This window comes from Aplidium turbinatum, chromosome 4 (assembly GCF_918807975.1).
Source record: "Aplidium turbinatum chromosome 4, kaAplTurb1.1, whole genome shotgun sequence".
Lineage (NCBI taxonomy): Eukaryota > Metazoa > Chordata > Ascidiacea > Aplousobranchia > Polyclinidae > Aplidium > Aplidium turbinatum.
The window spans coordinates 26,075,681-26,099,091 of record NC_137475.1 but is presented as its reverse complement, the minus strand read 5'-3'; the positions used below and the strand labels follow the sequence as shown (position 1 = coordinate 26,099,091).

Sequence of the window (23,411 nt, the reverse complement as noted above, 5' to 3'; positions counted from 1 at the left end):
CGCACTAAATGTGATTGTGGAATAACCATTAACCATCACACTTCACCAAATAAAAACTGCAGTTAATTTTGCAAGCGTTCAAAAATTGCAAGTTACAACTAAAAGTTTAATCGCAGACTTTGGTAATCTGTATTTTCTCGGCCGCTTCCGACCAAGGTTGCCAGTGCCGCGGTTCTTCAACGGAATTGGGTTTGTTTGGGAGGTGCGGGAAAATTCAAAAAACGCTTTTTTTCGTTTGGGTTCGTTCCATTTTCACCAATTTTTTTCTAACTTCGATTATATTTTACGCGAATTTGTCATATTTTTGGCTTGTTTTATTACTTGTGACGATTCGGTTACTTTTCAATAGCAATTGGGCTGGAAATTTTAAAACCATCTTGCAAACTTGTTTCCGACAGCGGATTCAGTTCTCTGCAATCCAAAACAAACCCAAAAGCGGCCTATTTCCACAACAAAAAAAGGAATTTGTATTTACAACCAAACCTTTCGTCGGTTTATTTCAAACACTTAAGAGCTTTTTCAGATCGTTTTGGAATAAAACAGTTGCTCCGACTTCATACAAAACAAAACTGTCCACAATCTGGCAGGATTTTAAACAACCTATACATCGCTCAGTGAACACTAGGGCGTTGCAGGTGCCCCATGGAATTCAAAATTTTATCTAAACTTGATAAAGCTTTGGTTTGGTAGAGACAGTGCCGTGTCGGCAACATCTCGCCTCCCCTCCAGCGGAAGGAAACACCATGAAACCGACTTGAATAAAATTTACTTTGTATTAAAGTTAATTTGTTGAATTAAATGACAGTGTTAGAATTCAAAAAACGCATCTTCCGTTTCGGTATTGTTGAAGTGTCATGTGTTGTTGTTTTTATTATTAGCGTCAGCAAGTTTTTGAACGATCATTCGCTGTTTGTTTCCTCGCAGCTTGCGAATGTCTTCACTGTATTGTTGCTCCCGCTTGAGTTCACCTCGCTGTTGCTCTAGCTCTTTTCTGCGGTGACAAGTAAACAACAAAAATCAAAATCTAATGATGAAAATAAGTAAACCTAAGGCTACTTCTTCTTTAATGTCAAGGTAAAAGGCGGGTATCGCACAGTGAAGTAGACCAGCCGGCTGACCAGTGTTTAATAAGATTTTTCGATGGGGAATCGATGTCTGGTACAACATTAATGAACGAATCATTTATCATATAACTCTCCGATCATCAAGAATTAATTATTATTATTTTATTCGACACATGAGAGAGTTTAGAGTTGTAAGTCATCCGATGACGAGTCTTTCGTAATAAGGTAGGAGACCAAGTTCAAATAGAGCCACCTCTCGACAATGTCAAAAAAAATCCAACAAAACCTAAATTATTGGCAATAAAAAATATTTCGCACTTGTGTACATAATATGTTGGCTTATATAACTGCGGTGCCACCCATTGAACTTTGTAATCTTACCACTGTATTTGACCTACCACTAAACTAATTCACAGACCGCGGTATGAAGGTTCAGTATTGATAGATCGTGTAGCCTACTTGAATAAGAATGTTCTGCAACGTTTGGACACGATTGTGGTCAGTTAAATGCTACAGTCACGTGGCTCAAATTTTTACATTATCTACCAATGTCCTGAATACCGACCCCAGCCCCAGGATAGATATGTGGACCTAACAACGCTGGATGAACACGCAATCCATTGGCTGCTGCGCCTGGATATAATAACGTGCCCTGCGGCTGCCTACAAAGAGAAGACAAAGCAAACTGAACCTTACCAACCATACCTGCAACGCTGTGGAAGAAAAATGTTCGTGTTCTGTTTTTTCAACTAAACGTTTTATCAAACACAAAAATATTTACGCCAATAGAAAGAATAAACTGACTCACTTGTGACGTGTCAGGATCCTGCTTTGCTTGATCATTTCAAGCAGTTCATTTCTCAAAGCGCGATTTTCCTGCTTGATCTTGTCCGCGTGCTCGGCAAGACATTTCACGGCTTTCTGCAAGACAAATACAATACTGTATCGGGCGTAGGGGTGCAGAGGCACAAATACAAACGATACAAGCTGGTCAGTGAGGTACTGGTAAGAACAATACAGCAAAATAAGCTCCCTTTGCATTAGCAACTTTTAGTCGTATGGATAGCAGGCTTGACAATTGTTAAAATGAATGAAGCCGAGTCGAATCTTGAACAGAAAATAAATTCTGCCCAATAGACACACAAACGTTTATACTGGTTTGCATCTGGTCTACAGAGATTCAAATCGCGATGCGTCTTATATTTTCATTATTCATGCTGACAGCTGTGGTTATGAAACCGGAGTGTCCTAGCCTCAAGTGTCGAGATGAATCAGCAAGTGAATAAGGTGAAAACGGACTGTGATTATAAGAAGTTAATACTGAAAGATCTTCTACAAGCTGATCCAGCTCTTTCCACTACAGGCTACAGTGCACTTAGGAAGATGTACACTTTGCTGACGGACCAGTAATACGTGGTCAGCCTCCGCACGCAGTCGGTAAAAGGCCGAAACAGCCGTCCACCACAACCACAGTCGCCTGCCAATTCACAGTAACTAACTTTGTTAGCTTCTTTTGCTAACTCTTTTATTTTTTCCTCGGACTCCTGGGTGTATTCAGCCTTTTCTTGAAGAAACGAGGCTTTGAGTTGTTGAATCGTGTCAGAGTGACTGCCACGCATGCGCAGCACTTCCCTTTCCAGTTGCTTGATCCGTTTCAACTGCTCGTCTCTGAGGTCCTGGAATATAAAAAACTCTTAAATACAATTGCGGCAAGCATGTAAACTTCGTTAACCAAAAAATACTGTTTCCTTGTACGTAGGTCCAAGCTAATCGCTGCGTAGCCGAGTGGTGAGAACGTCTGCGCGACGTTCGAAAGGACGTGGGTTCGATACTGCTCAAGAGCACGCGGCTGTGTCTCGGCAGACACTTAATGGTAAGCCAAAATAAGGGGAGCAGCTGACTCGAAGACTATATGTCACTTCGCTGCTCCCTGTCGTCTGTTGTATCGCATCTGTGATCGCAGTGTACTGTATGTTATCGCAATGGGCGCAAGTAAAAACACGATGATTATTATTAGGAGTCAAATAGTTTTATTCATTAATAATGTAGCAATTTTTTTTACATTCAATAGATTTCTTCGACATCAGCTTCAGTCGAACATACTATACAATCCATAGCAGTTTGAACGCAGATGAGATAGTTTCAAAAGCTTGCAATGAATCTACATAAAGACACGACCTAGCAATGACATGACCAACCTGATACTCGCTTAGGTCTGCGAACTCCTTCGAAGCTTTCGCGAGCAAGTTCTCTTTTTCCAACAGACTCGCTTTTATATCTATAAAAACACAACTTAAGTCCAATGTCTATAACGAAGGAAAACTGTTTTTATGAAAAATTAGCCAACTGCAAAAAACTTCAATAGTTTTTCAACTCAATGTTCAAAGTGAAAGTTTTAATTGCAAATCGTCTTCTAGCGAATCTTTAATTTTTTACCTCATTGCAACTGCAGAACTTCGCTTGTAGAGTGGATGCATTGGTTGGTTTGAATCTTCATCCTCGGACTAACAAAGCCTCTGATATGTTATTCTTAGGGTCGAATGCAGAAAGGTAGCTCAAAATAAGCCTAGCTTAACGCCAAGCTCTTCTAAGGCAAGCGGAGTTTTAGTCAAGCTCGGTTTAAAACTTGAGCGCGATGCAGAAACTAATTTGCAAGGTCGCTTGGCCAAGCCACTCTTTGAGCTGCGCTTCATAATAAAACTGGTTTTAAGCCACGTTTTTGACGCAAGGTGTGACGTCACTCGACTTGCCATGGTGATTTTTGACAAAGCATGTTGACAGCAACTAGCAAGCATGTAGTGGTAGACAACAATTTGTAGGCTACAAGTAGCAGTTGTTTTTTAACAACATTGTAACTGAAAAATAGCAGTGAACCAAAACTATCTGGAGGTTTGTCAAGGGGCTAAATAGGGAGGGGTAGGCTATTAATAAAAATTAAAAGTATTATTAAAGTCTACAAAATGGCGAGAGAGAGATGATTCTTTATAAGAGCCAAAAAATCAACTAGCAAGTATGAACAAACAGCAACTTGTACAAGTACTGTAGAGTTTTTTCTTTTATATCTACAGAACTTCGTTGATAAAAAATGGTTGTAGAAAGGCAGAGCCTCATCTTACTGAATGTATAGCCATAAAATAGCTTACCTGCATGCTGTACTACAGCCTCTGCAGGTATACTTCGGAAATAGTTTTTACAACAAAAACATAAAATTGCCGAAGTGATAAGCATTGGTGAATCATGCATCCAATATTTTGTTTGCTAGCAAGAGGAGGATAACAAACGTTTGTTTATTTTTTACCAGAAAACGGTTTACTTTTTAGCAATAACATACGGTACTTTATGGATACATTAGACTTGCTTGAAAGATTCATTGAAGATGAAGAACCAACGGTTAACTTATCACGCAGGATGATTAGGGATGCACAAAATCCATTTGATTATTACGATGATGACCAGCTTCATGCACGCTACAGATTTAGCAAAGCTGTTGTAGTAGAACTGTGCCAGCAACTATCCGATAGTTTCACAGAGCGAAGTCAATCCCTCTCACCAATGCTACAGTTGCTTGTTACCTTAAGATTCTATGCAACTGGACATTTTAAACTGAGTGATGGTGACTTGATTCAATGTCACCAAACGACTGTATGCCGTACAGTCAGGCCCGTAGCCAGCCGGGGGCCAGGGGGGCTTTGCCCCCCTGGCAAAATCCAAACATTCTCGAGCAACAGCTACAGATATAATGACTTTGCCCATTTAAATTTTTTCGCCCCCTCCTAAAAAAATTTGGGCCCCCCTTGCTCTGCAGTCTGGCTACGGCCCTGCGTACAGTAAAAAAAGTTTCAGCGTATATTGTTGCAAGGAAAAACACATACATAAAGTTTCCATCATCGCCAGCAGAAATTCTAAATACCAAACAGAAGTTTTATGGTATTGCCTATTTTCCTTGTGTGATAGATGCAATTGGTGAAAACGCTGAAATTTTCTGGAACAGGAAAGGCTATTTCTCAATAAATACCCAGTGCATTGTTGATGCAAAATTACGCATTACAAATATTTTCGCATCATGGCCAGGAACTTCCACCGAACACACAACTTCACCGGAATCCTTTGAAATCCAGTTTGCAAAAATGCTTAAGTCAAGATCTGCCGCTGTTAAGTCGCCATTTTTGGCGACTTAAATTGGTGGCTCAAAACCTGAAATGAAACGAGTTTTAAGCTAAGCTTAAAGTAAGAATAGTTTCTGCAGCGCAAAACTCGGCTCAAGCCACTATTTAAGCCCGGCTTGCTTAAAACTAGTTTTGAGCTACCTTTCTGCATTCGACCCTTAGTAGTTTCGCGTACTTGTAGAGACTTTTTACGCAGGGTCAGTTTCCGAGAATTAAGTTTGTGAAAAGTGAAATTTTCGATAGTTGCTGAAGTGCTGTTGCCGGGAAATTAGTTCATCCATTAGGTGCCGCTAAATGGAGAACAGTCCTGAACTGCGTTGCTCAAACGCAAACCCTGGAAACCAAACCAGCGCGGCTTGATCTTGAGTCGGGTGCTTAACCAGTAACTACTAGCAATAACGGCTAAAGTGTTTTTTATCGAAATCTATCTCACGTGTATTGGTTGTCACAGTTTTATAATTGCACTAATTATACCCAATTCAATCGTCTCATTCAAGCTGTCTTTAGAAAAGTGCAAACCAAGGTAGATCCGAACAGCCCAGAACTCCACAAAAAGACTAAATTTTTACAGTGCAGTGATCCAATAAACTTAATTAAACCAAAACGCATTACAAGTGAAGCAATTAGAGAAAGAATTAGAGTGCAAGACAGATGGAAAAACCATTTAACAAAATAAAACTTGAAATTCGCGGGACATATTTAAGAGGATAGGCAGGCCGGCTATGTCAGTTGGTTATAGAAGGTAGGCCTATGGTGGAAGGAAAAAAGTGCAGATGAAGGAGACAAACTTAGGGAGATGACGTACAACAGTGGGCTGACTTACCAAGCACAGGGAAAAGAATAATGAAGGAACGTGACGTGTCGAGCAAATGACAGCCAACTTTCGGCTCGGAGACAGCACAATGATGAAACCAAGACATACCGTTTTTCTTTGCTTCATATTCAGCAAGCATCGCCTTCTTTTGTCTCGTAATGGTTTGCAATTCTTTCTGATTTTGGTCGCTGAGTGTGATTATAGTAGTCTGTCGCTTGTGGGTTTTTTTCGCCATATAGGACATATATTCATGCTGGATATATAATCACATTAGACGACAATGCATAAGTTAAAAGAGTAGGTTCTTTAGTGAAGCAAAAGCAGAGTAATTGCAATACATTGTTGTAAGTGATAGTCGTGTTTATAAATCTCACACGTAAGTCTGACGTTGAAGCAAATTTCTAACAACTTTAATAAGAGCTTTAGCATCTGCAGCTACCAAGTACCACAAATCTCACAACGAAGCCACACACGTGTGTGGTGAAAGCTCTCTTTACCAAAATTGAATTTACCGATTTAGTGTCATAGTGTCTAATTGTTTTTAAAATCATTCATCACACCACGCCTCCTTTTGGATAATAGGTAAAATCATAAGAAAATTTAATCTGAACTACAGTTCATATTATATGACAGAAGCATTTTGTGGATGGTAATGTATTAAAACTTACACTTTCCACTCTTGTCTGTTGGGCTTCAGTTTGCAAAAAATCATTTTCACGTCGTCTGTAATTTCGGGAATGGTCAAGGAACAATACAAATATTGGTCGGTTGTGTAATATTTTGCATAATTTTTTCAACTACTTTATCACAACTACTTAATTACTCTATTCACACTATCTGCGACGCAACTGAGCAAATTTAAAGCCATTAGCAAGTACCACAAAAAAATATGAGACTCATGTTGTCATCCTTCTCTCAGTGAGTCCCGGAAGCGTGCACACTGCACATAGTATAGGTGAATGACAACAAATAGAGACAGCAGCGTAAAACAGATCCAGGAGAGTTAAAGGAAAACTCTCAGCTCTAGGGCATCTAATCACTAGGGGATTCTGGATTTCGCACTGTGACCCCGAGTGTGTGTTCTCTTTTTAAAGAAAACAGCCCTCCCATCACGGACTGTAAAAAAACTTTTGCATGTAGCCTAAATGTGGAAGAGCTTACCAATGCTAAATGAGCTATTTTGGAACGACTAACACGGGAGCATGAAGTGATTGCAATCGTTCCACAGAATACACATTCCTTCGTCAAACTGAGGATCTGTAGTAGATATATTAGGCTATGGCTTGCTATTTACTAACATGGGCTTTTGCCAGTGAAGACCATTTTCCCAAGTCACAGCAAACATAACATCGCTCATTGCCCTGGTCCACCCAATCAAGGACAAGGTGATAGCAAATAAACCTGTTAAGACGTAGAATTTCCGAAAAACTGAGTACAACAGGTTTATAAATCTCATCGACACCAAGATCACTCAGCTAACAAACTTAGCTTCAGATAAGTTGAGAATGTCTTACAAATATACCGGAATGTTTTTCTTAATGCAGTATAGGAAGCCAAAATCAAGGTTTCAACTGTCATATAAACCTTCGACAAAGCCATTGAACTGACAGAATGCTTTGACATCAAATACAAACCACGCTACAAGCAATACACAGGAACACAAGAAATAGGCTCTACTCACTCAAGAAAAGCAGCTCACGGAATTTAACTGCCTTACACCTAAAGGATACAAATTTTTGTCCTCTTTTTTCTATCCTGATATAGTTTATTTGTCAAAGTTTTTATGTATTATATCTCAATAAGATGAACTAGTAGGCTATAAACCTAAAATTTCAAATAAAATTTGTTGATCAGGAAAAAATGAGAATAAAAGAAAAGCTTTGAGCAGCCTATTTATGACCATGGCCCATGATTAACACGTTTTGACATGTGGGTAAAAAAGAGTTAAATTTCATAAACATGTTGGAAGTTAGAGATGTTGCAAAAGGCTTCACTGCCTACTTTATGTAATGTTACATAAAATAAGTGTTCACTAAATCGGTTGAAGTTAAATAATAAATCATTTTTGAATACAATATCTCAAAAAAAATCCGAAAAGATACAATTTATCAACTTCTTTCTTCAAATGGCTGAGTTCTTCAGATAAGCCGTCAAATCTGCATAAAATAGATTAGTGTTATTGTAGGCTACAGTTCAGTTCACAAACAGCTTCAAACATACTAATCCTTAACCATGAAAAAAATTTATCCTCTTGTGTAAAAGAAACTTTCTTCTTCAAGCTAATCAAGTTCAATTCTAACATTCATTTGCAATAAAATGCTTAGCAAAATAAAATAGATTGTCACATATTTAATTGAACTAGCCTTCATAGAGGACCAGGCTTGATTTATTATACATTTGTAGTAATTTTGAACTTTTAAATAATCCACTTGATCACTCAGCAGTTAATATTCAAGAGCTTGCGTGATGCTCTGGGCTACGGCTGGATGACACACGATGAAGAAGAAGAATAATCAAGACAACACAAATGAGATAATAGTTATTGTAAATTTGTAGCCTTTTAGACTTCTATTCAATCAAATCGATTTGGGAAATTAATATTCAAGACAATGCCAATGAAGAGATTATTGAAAAATAAGTTGACATACAATTATAATTAATGCGTACATACAACATATGATACAATTTGAACAAAAAAAGAACAACTGAAGGTAAATAAAACAAAAAAAATTGTGCTACTTGAGAAATTTTATGATGAGCAAACTTTTGTCTTAGCATAAATAATTAAATATTGTATAGCAGAGTTATTACATATGATATGGGGCATGTGGTAGCAGTGGTTTGCTGCAGCAAATATCAATTCTGTGAATAACTTTAAGTATAAAATTTAACAAAATTCCAATACAATGCCTATTTAAATGACCGTTCTTAGTCTCTATGCTTTTCAATATTTATCCAGGTTTGTTGTTGAATATTGGTGGGTAGCTATTAATTATGTCTATTATCATGTCCTTTTACTAATGTTGTAGTCAAAATAAACGTGATCAACATTTGGATTTTAAACTGCATTATGACCTCAGCTTGCATCCGTTTTTTGTCATGATTCTGTTCATGAGGATCAAATATTTTCCATAATCAACATTGGACGATTGAAAGAAAGGCATGATATAGCAGGCAAATGAAAATAATATAAGAAGTAGCAAGGAAATAACGGCACAATAAAGGATGACACCAGTATAAAAAAGGAAGAAATGGCACAGTGAAATTTATCAATACCGTAAGTAATAATATAATTAACTGCAGACAGTGCACACCGTTTCGGCCTTCCGGCCTCCTCAGTACAGTAGGTACACTGGCAGGGTTGCAATTTTTTTTCTTGTCGAACGACCAAAAAATCTGCGTTTGTTTGTCGAATAGTAATACAATATGACGTCACAAGAGTCAGATAAGCGTTTGGTTGTGTGGATGTACGTCAGAGTCACTTACTTAAGTTTTTAATCGCACGCTGGTTTGAGTGATTGCAAAGGAGTATCAAGCGCTAAGTTGTGTACCTACTGGACGTGTACATTATTTGTTTTGCTCTAGAAAGAGAACTGTTGTAAAGGCGAAACTGAGGATCGCGAAACTGCAAACCGCAAAAGAAAAAATCCGTTAAGCTATACCGCTAGCATAACCTACTGCGAGATTATTTCATTTGCAAAAATCGCAGCCCTGTACAGTGTACACTGGTATGACCATGTAGATATATACCTCCAATCCTCCATGTGACATTTTCCCATTTGTGAAACCTAAGCTCCAAAAATGGTACTACTGCCAACCTTGCCATGAAGTGCTCAAACTGCAAGCAGTGAGCTTTATGCAATGCATAGCAAGGTGCCTCCAGTAAAGTGCTCAATCCTCGTAAGCCAACAACGTCCATATAATTATATGATATACTAATGAATACTAATATGAAACAGTCAACAGCTTGAAGTGGACATTTTTCTGGATTGGTTCGCAGAAACAGAAAGAATCTAATTAGACAATTTGAAATGTTTCAATGTATAGCCTATGGTCACAGCGGTAAACTATAATCTCTTTGTGGGAAAATTGTAACATAAGATTCTCGGATCCGTTCATCTGTATGCAATGACCGAAAGAAACACTCTTCTGAAAACGTCTATTCGAGAATTATATCTCTGTAAAAATAACCTCATCGAAATTGGAACGCAACACCGTACGCCACTAAAACTTGTCACTACTATACAAATTACTGAGATAAAGACGGAAATTTTGTCTAGCTGGCAAGCACTAAGCAAAACAGTTAAATATGCGACCAACTTTTCAAGCAACAATTTTAAAATGACGAGAATATATTGCAATATTTCAAACGCACGTAAGCAGCTTCTGTGACGTAATAATGATAAGCATTATGAAGCTATTCAAACACCTGTTTAATTTGGCTTACACCATATCTCGCAATTCAAGATTTAACGATTATGAAATGTTTCACAGGTGTGACAAAGGTGATGCAATCTTTGCTTATTTCTAGCAACAGTCCATGACGTAAGACGTCAGGTTCAGTAAACAACGGTTCTATGTGACGTTTGATTTAAAAATTGTCCGTAACAGCAAACTTGTTCAAAAGACTATATCGTCTCTAATAAGCTGAACTATCGTAAGTCCAAATTTTTCAAAATTGCGTTTTTGATTGATTTGGTATCTTTATAGACTACAGTTTATTTTGTTACAGCATCGTAACTCTATTTACTTTAGTTTTGATGATACAGAACGATGAACTATCGTAAATGAATGTACAGCAAACACAGCGTGAACTTTAAAATTCAATTTTCTCAAAACTGCATTTTTGGAGTTACGATAGTTCAGCTTATTAGAGACGATATATACGTCAAACCGTATACGATATCATGCTGACATCAGTGATATATTACTAGAGTGTCAAACAAATGATGCAGGAAATAATGCCACAGTGTATAATGTACAACTATATCCAATCAATATCACTTTCACACAACATTTCTTAAGTTGTTTGTCCTGCTATGTACCTCTCCCACAAGTTTTTTAAGCATGAATTAAGCTGAAGGTTGTGTACATTGTAAAAAAACAACGCTTGATAAACTTCTATGTGGTACAATTTTCGTCTGATATTGATCACAAAATCCGTTTTAGAGAGGCCGAGTGTCAAGTGCAAAATTTATGCTAACGATTTATTAGATTGTATATTTTGTATTGTAGCCTATTGTATTACAAATATCACATTGTGTTTTTTTCCTTTGCAATTGTTTTGTGCCATAATTTTCTGAGCAAGTATTTGCCAAAAATTATCACTACTTTGGTAAACAAATAGTTTTATCATGAATACAATAAAAACTATGTAATGTTGGCAAAGCATTGGTAAAGTCTTATCTTGATATGAATTTTTTGTATCGGCAAAAGTTATCCAATATCCACACTCCAAAATTGGCCGATATTTCCGAAGCTATATCAGGTGGACATGAAACTTAGCTTTCTTGCTTTCTCTTCATTTAATTTAACTTTCCAATTACTGAACAAAAGTCTGAGTATGACTAAAAAGAAATCTCAAATAACCAGCACAATAATATGCAGCAGCACTAAAATTCATCTAAGTAGCTTCTTGACATAGCATTTATGAAATAAAGTAAAGTATAAGAAAAAGAGGGGGTTGCACCTACAAAGTACAAATATCTGTCAGCTTGGCCCATGGCCATGAAGCAAGAGGAGGATCCACAAAGGATACAAACTGATTCATATAGGTTCAACAAGTGAAAACAAAAAGATCAGAAACCTCTCAAGCAACCAGCTGCATCAGCAACCACTTGGTTTGGTTGTTTTTGTACAAATAGTTAACACTAATGATTAAATAACCTTAGTAGAATACAAACCAACAAGTCAAAGCCAAAGTTTTAACCACTATAAGGAAAAATGGAAACAGTAGATGCTTAGGTTCTTGCATCATTATGATGTTACAACTGATGACAAGAAAAGGGCATGTTTGTTATCCTTGGTTAGCAAGTAATGTAGGCTTTAGTTTGGTGGAGAATCTTTTTGGTGACAAAAACGTATATATATACATGATAAGTCGTTAAACAAATTACAGATAAGTTGGCATTGCATTGCAAAGAAACCATTCAAGTTGCAGCAGCACACACCATAGTGTTTACAACTGTAAATTACCTGTGGGACAGTTTATAAAGAGAGCTTAACAGCTCAATAATGGATTTTTGATTAAGACATACACTTTTTAATTGACCAAATTCATTAAAATAGGCTTACCTAGAAATTCGAGCTACAAATTTTGCTTTTAAATTAAGCTACGTTTTAAACATGCTTTCTTTCATGACCACAGAATTTCAAAGATTTATTTGTTAAAGGTTTGTACAGTGTTACGGTACGTAATCTTTTGGTAAAATGTTAAAAAAATTCCAAGATCAACCACCTTCCTCGGTCACCCCACCTTGGATGCAACCTATTTCGTTCCCTGAACAATTCTTACCCCGATTTCGTCCCCGGAAATCGGAGTAGGCTATGAAGTGTTCTGGGGACGATATAGGTTGAATCTTTGGCTTAAAACATTTCTAACCCTGACGCCATTGCATAACACAAACAATTGTTGTGAAAATACAATTTCCAGCGCACTCTAGACAATGTTAATACTGTATCCCTTAGTTTCCATTTGAGCAGAAAATCTTTGGATTTTTACGTTGCTTCAACGATGGATGACATTGAATCAGCGTAACAAAGGTGAGTTCTTCGTTAAGAATGGATGGGTGTACCTACTTCTACACTAATCAGCGCACTTTAGTTCAAGTCTTACATCACAATGTCTGGCTTTGATCTCCGAGTAATATTGATAAGGCAAGGTTGGTTACAAAATTAGATTATACGAGTAGGCTAAGTTTTGGTATTACAGTAAGAAAGAAAACGCCCAGGAAAAATTCTATAAGTGAGAATGAATACGATGAACCTACTTGCTCTTCATCATTTTCGCTCACATGACACGCAAAAATAAACCTAAGGAAAAAAGCCTAGTGAAACGTTTGAAAAAGCCTAGTGAAACCCACGTGTTCCAGTAAAAAAAATAGATCGGCTTTGTTGTGTAAAGGTACAAATGTAAGTATAATACATCTACCATAAAACGCCGTCTTAGCGATGAATTTGGCCTCAAGGCACTTGAGTGAGCGCGCTACCACCCTTCTCATCACATGGTCATCTGTTGGACTGGTAATGCTGGGTCTACCACCCTTTTTTAAGTCCACTAAACTTCCATTTTGTTAAATTTAACAATTGCCTGATGGACTGCTGTGTTGCTGAACTTTAGTCTTTTGGATATTTTTCTTTCTGAGTACCCTTCTTCCTTTAATATAACAATTTTTGACCTCTCCACAGCTGATAATTCCTTTTTTTGCCCATTTTTTTCAGCAACAAATCTTGAAAAAGAGTTAACTTTTTATTTCTGAAAGAAATACAGACGAAATCGGTTAATAGTATACTGCTTAAACGTATCAATCGTTTATTTGAATCAAAACCAGAAATCCCAAACCAAATTCAATCTGATGTTAAGTAAAAACATCGGTTAAGCGCATACCGCTTAAAAGAATAAGTCGGATAAAAGCATCAGGATTTGCTTCTAGTTTACATACTTCATTCATTTAATCGTATAATTATACCGGTTAGGGAAAAGAGAATGTCTCTTTTTTGCTTCGCATAATTGTCTGCAATGTTCAAAGGCGAAATGAAGCAAAGGTGAGACAGACGCATGCGCTCAAAACAAAGACAAGTGTCTGTAATCCCAGGCCATAATCTTATCTAGACATCGCACTACAAAGAACCAATTTTCGCACAGCTGGGCTTCATTAAAACAGAAGAGCACACAAAAAGAATAATCACACTAAAGAAGTTTAAATGCTTTTGATGTCACCCGTCGGCGACTGGCCTTCCAAGAAATGGACATGGACAAATTATTTCGGCTTGAGAGTGAAGTGTTGGAAAGCATGTCCAAAAGTTTTTACCAGAAAACTTTGGAGAGTTTTTTTTAAAGTGCTGAAAAAAAGTAGCCTACTGTTGTGAAATGCAGTGCACAATTTCATTTGTACAGTCTCGTTCAGTTGAAGAACATTGCAAATTAATTATTTTACCAGACAGCGCAAAAGACTTGAAAAAAACTGTGCGATTTCAAAACAATGTGTGTGAGCCGTGTTTTTCTACCATATCACTATTTTCGTAGGCCACGTTCCATACTCAAAACTACACAGCTGGTACGAGCTAAAAATAGCACGCTTGAATCAAAAACTTCAACGGTCAAAGTTCGCGTTATGACGTCACAGAGATCGGTGAGATGAAAACAAGTCCGATTGCCGCAGTTTGCAGAAAAATGCTTTGATCATACCTGCTCAGCCAAGTCAGCAAAGCTGGTCTTTTTTGCATTGTTTCAACGTCTGCAGATAATAAATCAATGTAAAAAGGACCAGTTTTGCTGGATGGAACATACGGCATAGCGTTATGTAACATAAAACTAGTAAACTCTTTAAAGTTTAACCAGAATTGTAAACAGTTGTAGGAATCATCAGTTGTAATGTGCGTTGCAGACTAGTCAGCACAGGCATCTTCCCAACAATTACGCCCATTCACAATAAAGCTTTTTTTTAGTAAATTGGTTAAACGAATCAATCGTATATTCGTATCAAAACTTCTGGCAAATAGGTGATTCGATTAACCGATTTCGTCTGTAGCTCATTAATAATGGCTTAAACAGAAGGCTCTGTTACATAACACTGCAGAAATGGCATAAAACCCAATATAACATAACATTTAAAATGATTTCCATAGATTATTGTAAGAATCCAAAATTTTGACAGGCGGTCTTAAACTTTTGAGCGCAACTACATTTCGTCTCCTGAAAAGATCAAGAGACATTTTGAAATATTTCTGGCAACTACGATCAACGACTTCAGCTCTGTTGTATTTTTTTCTTGATCTTTTCAGGGTACGAAATGGGGGTGCGAAGTGTTCAGGGGACAAAAAAGGTTGCACTCACCTTCCTCTAGCCCAGGAGCATCTAACTCAAACACGCTGAGGTGCCAATGTCTATCTTATAACTTTATTAACCTATTCCTGTGTCAACGTTGATTTCTACCTTGACTTTTCATTTTCAAAGGCTCATTTCTCTTGCTCATTGCTTCTCTACACTAAGCTATAAAATGATAAAAATGCAAACTTCCAATGTACAGTATAATAATACGGAGATAAAACATTAATAATCCTACAATAGTAAACCAACTTAAGTAATTATTATTGTTTTATCTGCAATCTGCATAGCGACAGACAAAACAGAAAAGGGCTAGTTAAGAACATGTTTAACAAAGTCAAAGCCACCCACTGATCTGTATGCATGTTTAAACATGCTTATATTGCAACACATGTCACAGGGATATCAATGATATCCCTGGCATGTAGGGATGGGCAAAATAGAAGAATAAGCTATTCTAGAAATATTCTAGAATAATTTTTCGAATTTAGAATTTCGAATACCTATTCTAGAATAATTTTTTTAATGTCAGAAAATATCAAAAAGCTTTGTTTTTATTCTGGTTTTATTGAAGACACATAATGGAAAAGTGGCAACGACACGAAAAACAACAGTAACTGCCTAGGAGAGCAAGTCTTTGAGGCAGTGAAGAATGTTTAAAGCTTCTAAATACTCTCCAGTGAGCCGGAATCGCAGTTTTTATGCTGTTAATCCAGCACTCGAGAAGGATCTTTCTGAGGATGCAGAAGTGGCTAAATACTTCCTCGCATGATCAAACAACCGCGGGAACTTTTCTTGATTTTTGTTCCACCATTCAATTGCATCGCTGTATGGCACTTTTGCCTTAAGGTAGGATCGGTTTTCTTCGGCGACTCAAAGCTGTTCGTTGTCGTCGTTAGTTGATGCTGAAGTATTCGTCGCTTCAACACCGGAGCTCAATAGATCATCCATTTTATTGGATTGCTGCATTGTTGTGGAACTTACGACACTAGGTGTAGCAGTAGCCTCACCCAGAGTTGAATTGTGTTCCATTCGTACGATGAAAATAGATGCAAATCCACAGCACAACGGTCTTCCGACGTTTACAAACCGCACTGGTAAAGAGCTGGCTAGCCGTTTTCGCTAGAGCGACTAGCTATTGCTGAGCCGAATGTAATTGATCGGCGAAAAATCCATAAAAAAATTTGGTAGTCTGAAAAGTGGATATTTTAATTTCGGTTTGGGAAATTCGATTCGAAATGTCATTTCAATTCGAATAATTAGATATTCGGATTGCAACTATTCGAAATTCTATATTGCCCATCCCTACTGGCAGGTCATAAGAAAATGCTAGTTGTTGCCATTGCTTCTTTTATTGCATAGTGAATAAACAATGGAACAAAATTGACTGTGTAATAAATCTTAGTTTTTGACATATGAATTTTAGCAAGAGCATGAGTGCCATTTTCAAATACGCTACATGCCACATTTGACACACGTGCTACATGTCAAACCAGGGACAAAGCCACAAGGAGAGTTTGGGGGGAAATTGCCATCCCTAAATTTTATCTTGCCTGTCCAAAAATATATTTTTACACTACTGCCACATTTTAATACCATTGTAATTCATGTTGAATGATATGTGCCATCTAACAGTTACTTTTTTTACTCAAAATGTCCTTTCTAACTAAGTCAATGATCTCACCTATGATGTACCGTACAAGGTGCATTTTATCTCACACCTCATACACTGAAATAGAGGTCAATTAATTGTAAGCTAGTTGAGTAAGCAACGAGTTTACTTAGTACAATCGCATTATTTTCTTAACTTTTAAGATGCACATAAAAATTCCAACATCTCAAATCTACCCCTGAAACCCCACATACTCATTTTCCGCAAACTTGATTTTAAAAGAGACAGTGACAATAGGCCAATATACCCATCCCTTTGATTATTTAAAGGCACTCACGGCCCACAACTCACCCGTTGCCACAGTGATGTACGCGTATACAAAAAATATTGACGCCGTCAGCGTAAACGCAAACGTTCGAAAAACCATACGCTGTATGCGTCAACGTAACGTGTAAAAAAAGTTGGCAGCGTCAGCATTTGCGCATACACTAGCGTAAACTCATTTTCTTTGCTAGGTGCCAAATATTCACACGGTGTAAACTACTCGAAACAAATAAGTTTTACTTTGAATTTCCACGAAGAAACACAAGCATCTGAAAGTGTTCATCTGACATTTTGCTGTGTTTTGGTTTCAATATGTCTTTGCCCATTGAAAACATTCTTTCAACTGCAGCGCTGGAAGGTATTGGCGTGTTGTAACGAAAAAAATACATTAAGAAGTATGCCTTGACTCTATGCGCTAAAAAAACGCAAAAACTTTGTAGCCTCAAGCGCAAACTATCCAAAAAAATGTGGCCGCAAGCGTAAGCGCAAATAAAAAGTCTATGCCGCAAGTCTACGAAGTAGAATTTGTTGCGTATACGTACATCTCTGCGTTGCCGATGCATCAGGATTTGTTCTCTCAATAGACTACAAGTTGGCCTACTGAACCCCATGCTACTAGCACCTTCAGCATCCTCATTCCTACGTCTACTCTCGCAACCTTCTATAGATCTCGACTTTTTCCTCATGTATGACAAAATAGAATTAGCTTTCTGTTTGCCAACACAAATAAGTGCGAAAACAACAACTAGCACGAAAATAGTTTGAAACAAAACACTAATTTTGTAAACAGTAAATTTGATGTGGACGTTTTTCCTATTTACAAAGTCCCAGACGCCTTCGTCTCTCTGCTCAAATTTTGTATACAGTTTCACATGTCCGTTTGATTCGGCATTGACGTACGGTACATCCGTATGTTCACCAGATATTTGACCATGAGAACTTCTGAACTTTAAAAGTGCCATCAAAGACAATATCATGGAGTGTTCTTTTTGTAGGCTACAGATAGAAAATTCTTGGCTGACTCATTTAAATTTTTACGCAAAGGCAAATCTCAATTTGACACCAAAATTCAGGAAGCAGTGTTAATCAAACGCTACAACCCAAATTTAAACAAACAATTAACTTATTTGCTGGAGGCGAGTCTATTCTCCTCAACATTTACTTGATGTAGGTATCACGCTCCCTGTGGTGCAAATTTTTTGTAGTTATTCATGTAGTTGCCTTTTCCTAAAGTAATTTTTCCTTCAAGAAGTTGAAGTTTATTGCATTTTTATAAATGTTTTCAGGTTCCTAATGAGGGCTTAAGTTAAACCGAAAACGTTTGACTGTTAAAACTATTTGTAAATATAGGCCTATGTAAAATATATTATTATAATGTTCAGCCCTGTTGTATTGTTGTGTCTTATTCATATCTAACCTGTAAGCAAAAGTTATTAATGGGGAACATACAAAAACTTCTTTGGTGGCAGGTTTGGGGGGGCTTGAGCCCCCTTAGCCCCATGCTGGGTGTGCTACAGTCTCAAACGATTTTCCTATGGCAGCCATTTGAATTTTGGGTGCTACCCTCGTTTTTGACTTGGGGTTGTAGCGAATAGCAATTTCAGCCATTTTCAGAGCCCCATAACTTTTATTGCAATGGTGGTAGAAGACTAAAAATTGCTGTGCTAGTTCATTATAAACTATACTACACAATTCAATAGTAAAAAACAACATCTCTTGATGCATAAGTGTTAGGTGGGTCATCAAAATCCTGCTTTTTTGCCATATAAGTTTTTTTTTTCAATTTTCAAATGCTTCTAGACCAGTGCTACTCAAACTTTTTTATGCCGTGTACCGGCTGAGCACCTTCCATCACTTGGCGTCCCGGTCAATTTGCGAAAAAAGGCAAGAGCAAAGTCATTATTACTTTTGTAACAAATACACAAAAAAAAACAAGTAAAAAACACTTTTATTAATGGTCTTTCGAAGTTTGATGCGAAGTGTGCGCTTGCTTATTTGCAACCAGCTTATCCAATTGCGGTTCAATGGAAGACAATACTACTCGAAGAAGAGTTTCTGTGTTTTCCCTTTAAACAGCTCATAATAGAAAAGCCGTTTTCACATAGATATGTAGAAGGGAATGGAAGCAGTGTTTTAATAGCCATGGTACACAGTCTCGGATATTCTGCTTTTATTTTGACCCAGAAGCTTGCAAGGGAGTTTGATTCAAAAGATTTTCGCAAACCTTCATCAGCAGATAGATCCAATAATAATTTATCTTTTAAATCGACACTTATATTTAACTCTTCTACGTTTACAGTTGGTGCAAATGCAAAGCTGAAACTGTACTTTTTATAGGCTAATATGAGCTAACAGCTAACTCACTTTCTAAAAAAGAACAAGGTTTATAGCTTCAACAAATCTATGTAAAAAACATGCTCACTCACTACAATCATCTGATATTTTGAAGTCAGAGTGTGGCCGATCGATTGAGCCTCTCACTTCTCTACTCGTTATTGGACGCTGCAGGTATAGTTAAGCACGTGGACACAGCACAAACACACAAAAAGGATGATCATCTTGCATCGAACATTGCGATACATTGTTGAAATAATGGATAACAATTACGAAATAACATTTCTTTCTGGAAGTCGTCGTAGGAGCGGGCTACCAAACAGTCTATAGCTTTGAAAGCAGATTGAACATTATCGTTGCCTAAAAATTATTATATAGACGTTCTGATCAACATAAAACAAATTACTCAATTTACAATTTCTCCTAACTGACCGCGTACCAGCAGCCAAGTGCTCGCGTACCGGCACCGGTACGCGTACCGGCGTTTGAGTAGCACTGTTCTAGACCACCCAAACCAATCAAAATATTTCTCTAAAACTTAATTTTTTGTAATACTTGGAAACTTTTCTTCTGCCAACTAGAATTTAGGAGTTGTGGTGCCATTAACAGAGATCTTATGGGGATCTGAAAACCCTATCAGGCAGAAATGGCCTTTTTTATCCCTATGTTTTGAGCCCCAAATGACCGCGTGGGCATTTTATGGCCGTGCTGAAATTTATACCAGACAAACACATACATTTATTCTTTCATTTCATGAAATAAAACCTTTGATTATCAAACTCCTTCACTATAAATTTTATGTTTTTAAAATGTAACATTTTGGTCATTTTTGGCAAATAATCTCAAGTCCGCAATGTAGGTCAGAGAAAATTCAACAATAATTTATCATCAAAACAGTGAAAATAAGTAGGTTCTATGCTTAGTGATCATAAACATTGGAATGCTGACATTGTTGACCATTAATTTATGTTCAAAATGATGCTTTCACCTCTTCTCACCCATGAAAAAGCACCCATCTGCAATCAATAAGCTTTTATGTAGTGATAAAACTGTAGGAAAATGATCTATCCGTTTTCAAAAAATAAATTGTTTTCAGTTTGAACTATAATTCTGCATTATGTAAATTGTAAAATGCATAGCTCAATAATTAGGTTTAAGAGAAATGTTTTGATTGGTTTGGGTGGTAGAACCATTTGAAAATTGAAAAAACACTTACACGGGGCAAAAAAGCAGCATTTTGATGACCCACCTAACACTTACCCATCAAGAGATGTTGTTTTTACTATTGAATGGTGTAGTATAGTTTATAATGAACTAGCACAGCAATTTTTAGTCTTCTAACACAATTACAACAAAAGTTACGAAGCTCTAAAAATAGCTAAAATTGCTATTTGCTACCCCCCCCCAAGTCAAAAACGAGGGTAGCACTCGAAATTCAAATGGCCACCATAGGAAATACGTTTGAGATATTAATCTAAAACTTAGGATTCTTTCGTTTGGTAGCCTAACTAAGGCATAGTATGACAACTTTTTAGCAAAATCAAGAGGTGCCATATATATACAAGATATCTTCATATTGCCTGGTTTGATATGGAATGAATCTTAATAAATTGAAATTGAGCCAGCAAAGTGAGAAAAAAATAAATACGGAAAAAAAATCACAATTTTTTATTTTGAGAGGGACACATGACGAAGTGCCTCCCTGGATTTGCTATGTTGCCAGATAGGGAATTCTGCCCAAATTTGAGAAAAGTTTAAATTTGTTGGACAAAAACTTGTGATTTGGGAAATTTGGAAGTCCTGGCAGCAAATAAAACCCTAACTTTAACCCTAACACAGGCAACACCTGCCACAAAACAATGCTTTTTGATTGCAACCATTGTCGTAAATACATTACAGCCACTTTGTTAGTTAAATTCATCCTTGCCCAGGTAAGTGCACTTTAAACTATGAACACTTTCAAATTTTATTTTCACTAAAAAGCAAATGATAATTACCGGTATCAATTAAAATCAAAATACCGATAGCCTACCATACGGTACTGTACCTATTATGCTACGCAATTAATACATACTCTTTTTGCAATAGCGTCTCTCGTTCCGATGGCTGTAAGAGCTTATCACTTTGAGAAGCAGATTGTGGTTGTTCTTTATTCGCCTTTTTTCCTTTAGCTTTCCCTTTCTTTTTAGGAGGCATGATTTAAAAGATCTGAAAATGATACCGTAATCTCAACATTCACCTACGCAAACGTGATAACAATAAATTCTAAAACCAAATTTTCTTCAACAATTTTTTCAAGACTTCCTTGTTTGTGTGTAGGCCTATCTATGCTGTATGCACTGCGGTACATTGGTTTACATTGCTATTTTTGGGAACCAAATATAAACTCCCTGCTTGAATGACTTCTAGAATAGAAATTCTATCAGAGGAATCTGTTGCTTCAGATCAGCAAAAATCGGTTTCTATGGCTACTCGAAACTGCACTCTAGCGGCAAATTTGAAAAAAGGGAAGATTTTTTAGTATTTTTCAGTATTTCCTTTGAGATTGTTAACAGTTGTTCTTTTTCAGTATATAAGCACTAAAACTTTTGTAAAATTTCATTGAAACTTTCACAATCTAAAGCTACTGCTATGAAAAAGGAGAAAGTTAAAATATGGAATAGCAAATGTTTATGACCAAATTTAAGTCAACCATGTATTTATTAAAATTACACTGCTAAGAGAAGATCCGTGTTTGGCTGCGGCTGGATTTCCAACGTATGTTTTGGTGGTTGCTCATGATGTTGATGGTGGTTTAAAAGCTGCTAGTAGATATCATTTTCAGAGGAAACATGAAAATGAAAGTTTTCGAAACTGCAACTGGTGATATTTGGAATGTTGGAACATTTCTTGTGAGGCAAGTAGCCTAGCAGATAATGGTAATGTACAAATTCGCAAAATTTATGATCTTGCTGAAATTGGCGTTAAATCATTCAATGTTGGACAATTAACCATTGTTGAAGCTGATGATTTCACCTCTACTTTCACTAAATGTTTATTATAATTTATTAATAGTTGTAGGCTACTGATGAGTTCTTTATGAACGAAAACCGGTTCTGCAACAAATAAATTGAAGGAATGAAATAGTAATGCTGTGTGGGAGATAGCTCGTCGTCGATGGTATAACCTAAAGATTGACTTCGAGCAAAAACTTTAAAGTTTTATGTCATTTAATGATTCGTTGAAGTTTTAGATTTGTGATCGCCCATAGAGGAAGTGCCTTATATAGTGCTTGTTCCTTCCTATGACTTTAGCATCTTTTCAATAAAAAGATTTTTCAGTTTTATTCTTTTGTGATGTGAGATTTGAATTCAGCTCAGTTTGTTTTTGTTCTTGATCTTATTCTTCAATTGCATTACCTGAACCATGCATCGACGCCTCGGATGAATAATTAAACCAAGTAATCCTATGATAGCCTATGTTGTGTGAATGAACGATTGTTTTTGCCCTTTCCCCTGTCGTTAAATTGTTTCAGATGAGTTTGTCATTAGACAAGCAAAACAAAGTACCGTAACCTTAGCGAGTTTAACATAATGTACTACTAGGCCTACTACATAAGCCTACCAAACAAAATATATTACATAATGGCTCAAACGTTTTAGACACGTAGCCTACGTGTGTCCTCATCAGGAATTAAATCTGAAATACTATAGCCTACATAAAATGAAAAATCGTAAGATAAATTTGACTTTGCACCATAGCTAACTGTAATGGCACTCTGGACTGAAAAGCACAAACTGAACGAGTTTGTTTTTGCTTACCAGGTTCCCGCTTTCCAAAAATTCTATCAGTTATATTATTATTATTATTTATTTGTAGGCTATAAGACAAGACAAGCAGTAGCGTATTTAGGGGGGAAGATAAAGGGCGATGCCCCCCTCCTAATGCTCAGGTAAAACAATACAAATTTTGCAAAAAAAAAAAGTTGTAGCGCAAGACATAATTGCTTGGATGATTCATCCTAGCGCGGGGGGGGGGGGGTTATAGCCTATTCTTTTTGCAATGTAATTTG

At 36.9% G+C, this 23,411-nt stretch overlaps 1 protein-coding gene across 1 annotated transcript; it reads right to left on the bottom strand.

The window, feature by feature from the left end:
* Positions 1-754: 754 nt before the first annotated feature.
* Positions 755-21,782, bottom strand: LOC145768525 (coiled-coil domain-containing protein 166-like). The gene is made up of 8 exons (XM_082580035.1): positions 21,435-21,782; positions 8,147-8,200; positions 6,713-6,767; positions 6,153-6,297; positions 3,263-3,342; positions 2,564-2,740; positions 1,873-1,985; positions 755-991 (listed from the first exon to the last, which is right to left on the bottom strand). The coding sequence occupies exons 1-8, from the start codon at positions 21,554-21,556 to the stop codon at positions 853-855; spliced, it is 885 nt and encodes a 294-aa protein (XP_082436161.1). The 5' UTR covers positions 21,557-21,782; the 3' UTR covers positions 755-852.
* Positions 21,783-23,411: the final 1,629 nt, after the last annotated feature.

Bases quoted from the DNA above. Each gene is read 5' to 3' on its own strand.
- LOC145768525 (XM_082580035.1), bottom strand. From the start codon at position 21,556: ATGCCTCCTAAAAAGAAAGGGAAAGCTAAAGGAAAAAAGGCGAATAAA. The intron at 8,201-21,434 runs GTATGTATTAAT...TATTTTATGCAG, and splicing joins GAGACGCTATTGCAAAAAGA to ATTTGACGGCTTATCTGAAG. The intron at 6,768-8,146 runs GTATCTTTTCGG...CCGAAATTACAG, and splicing joins AAGAAAGAAGTTGATAAATT to ACGACGTGAAAATGATTTTT.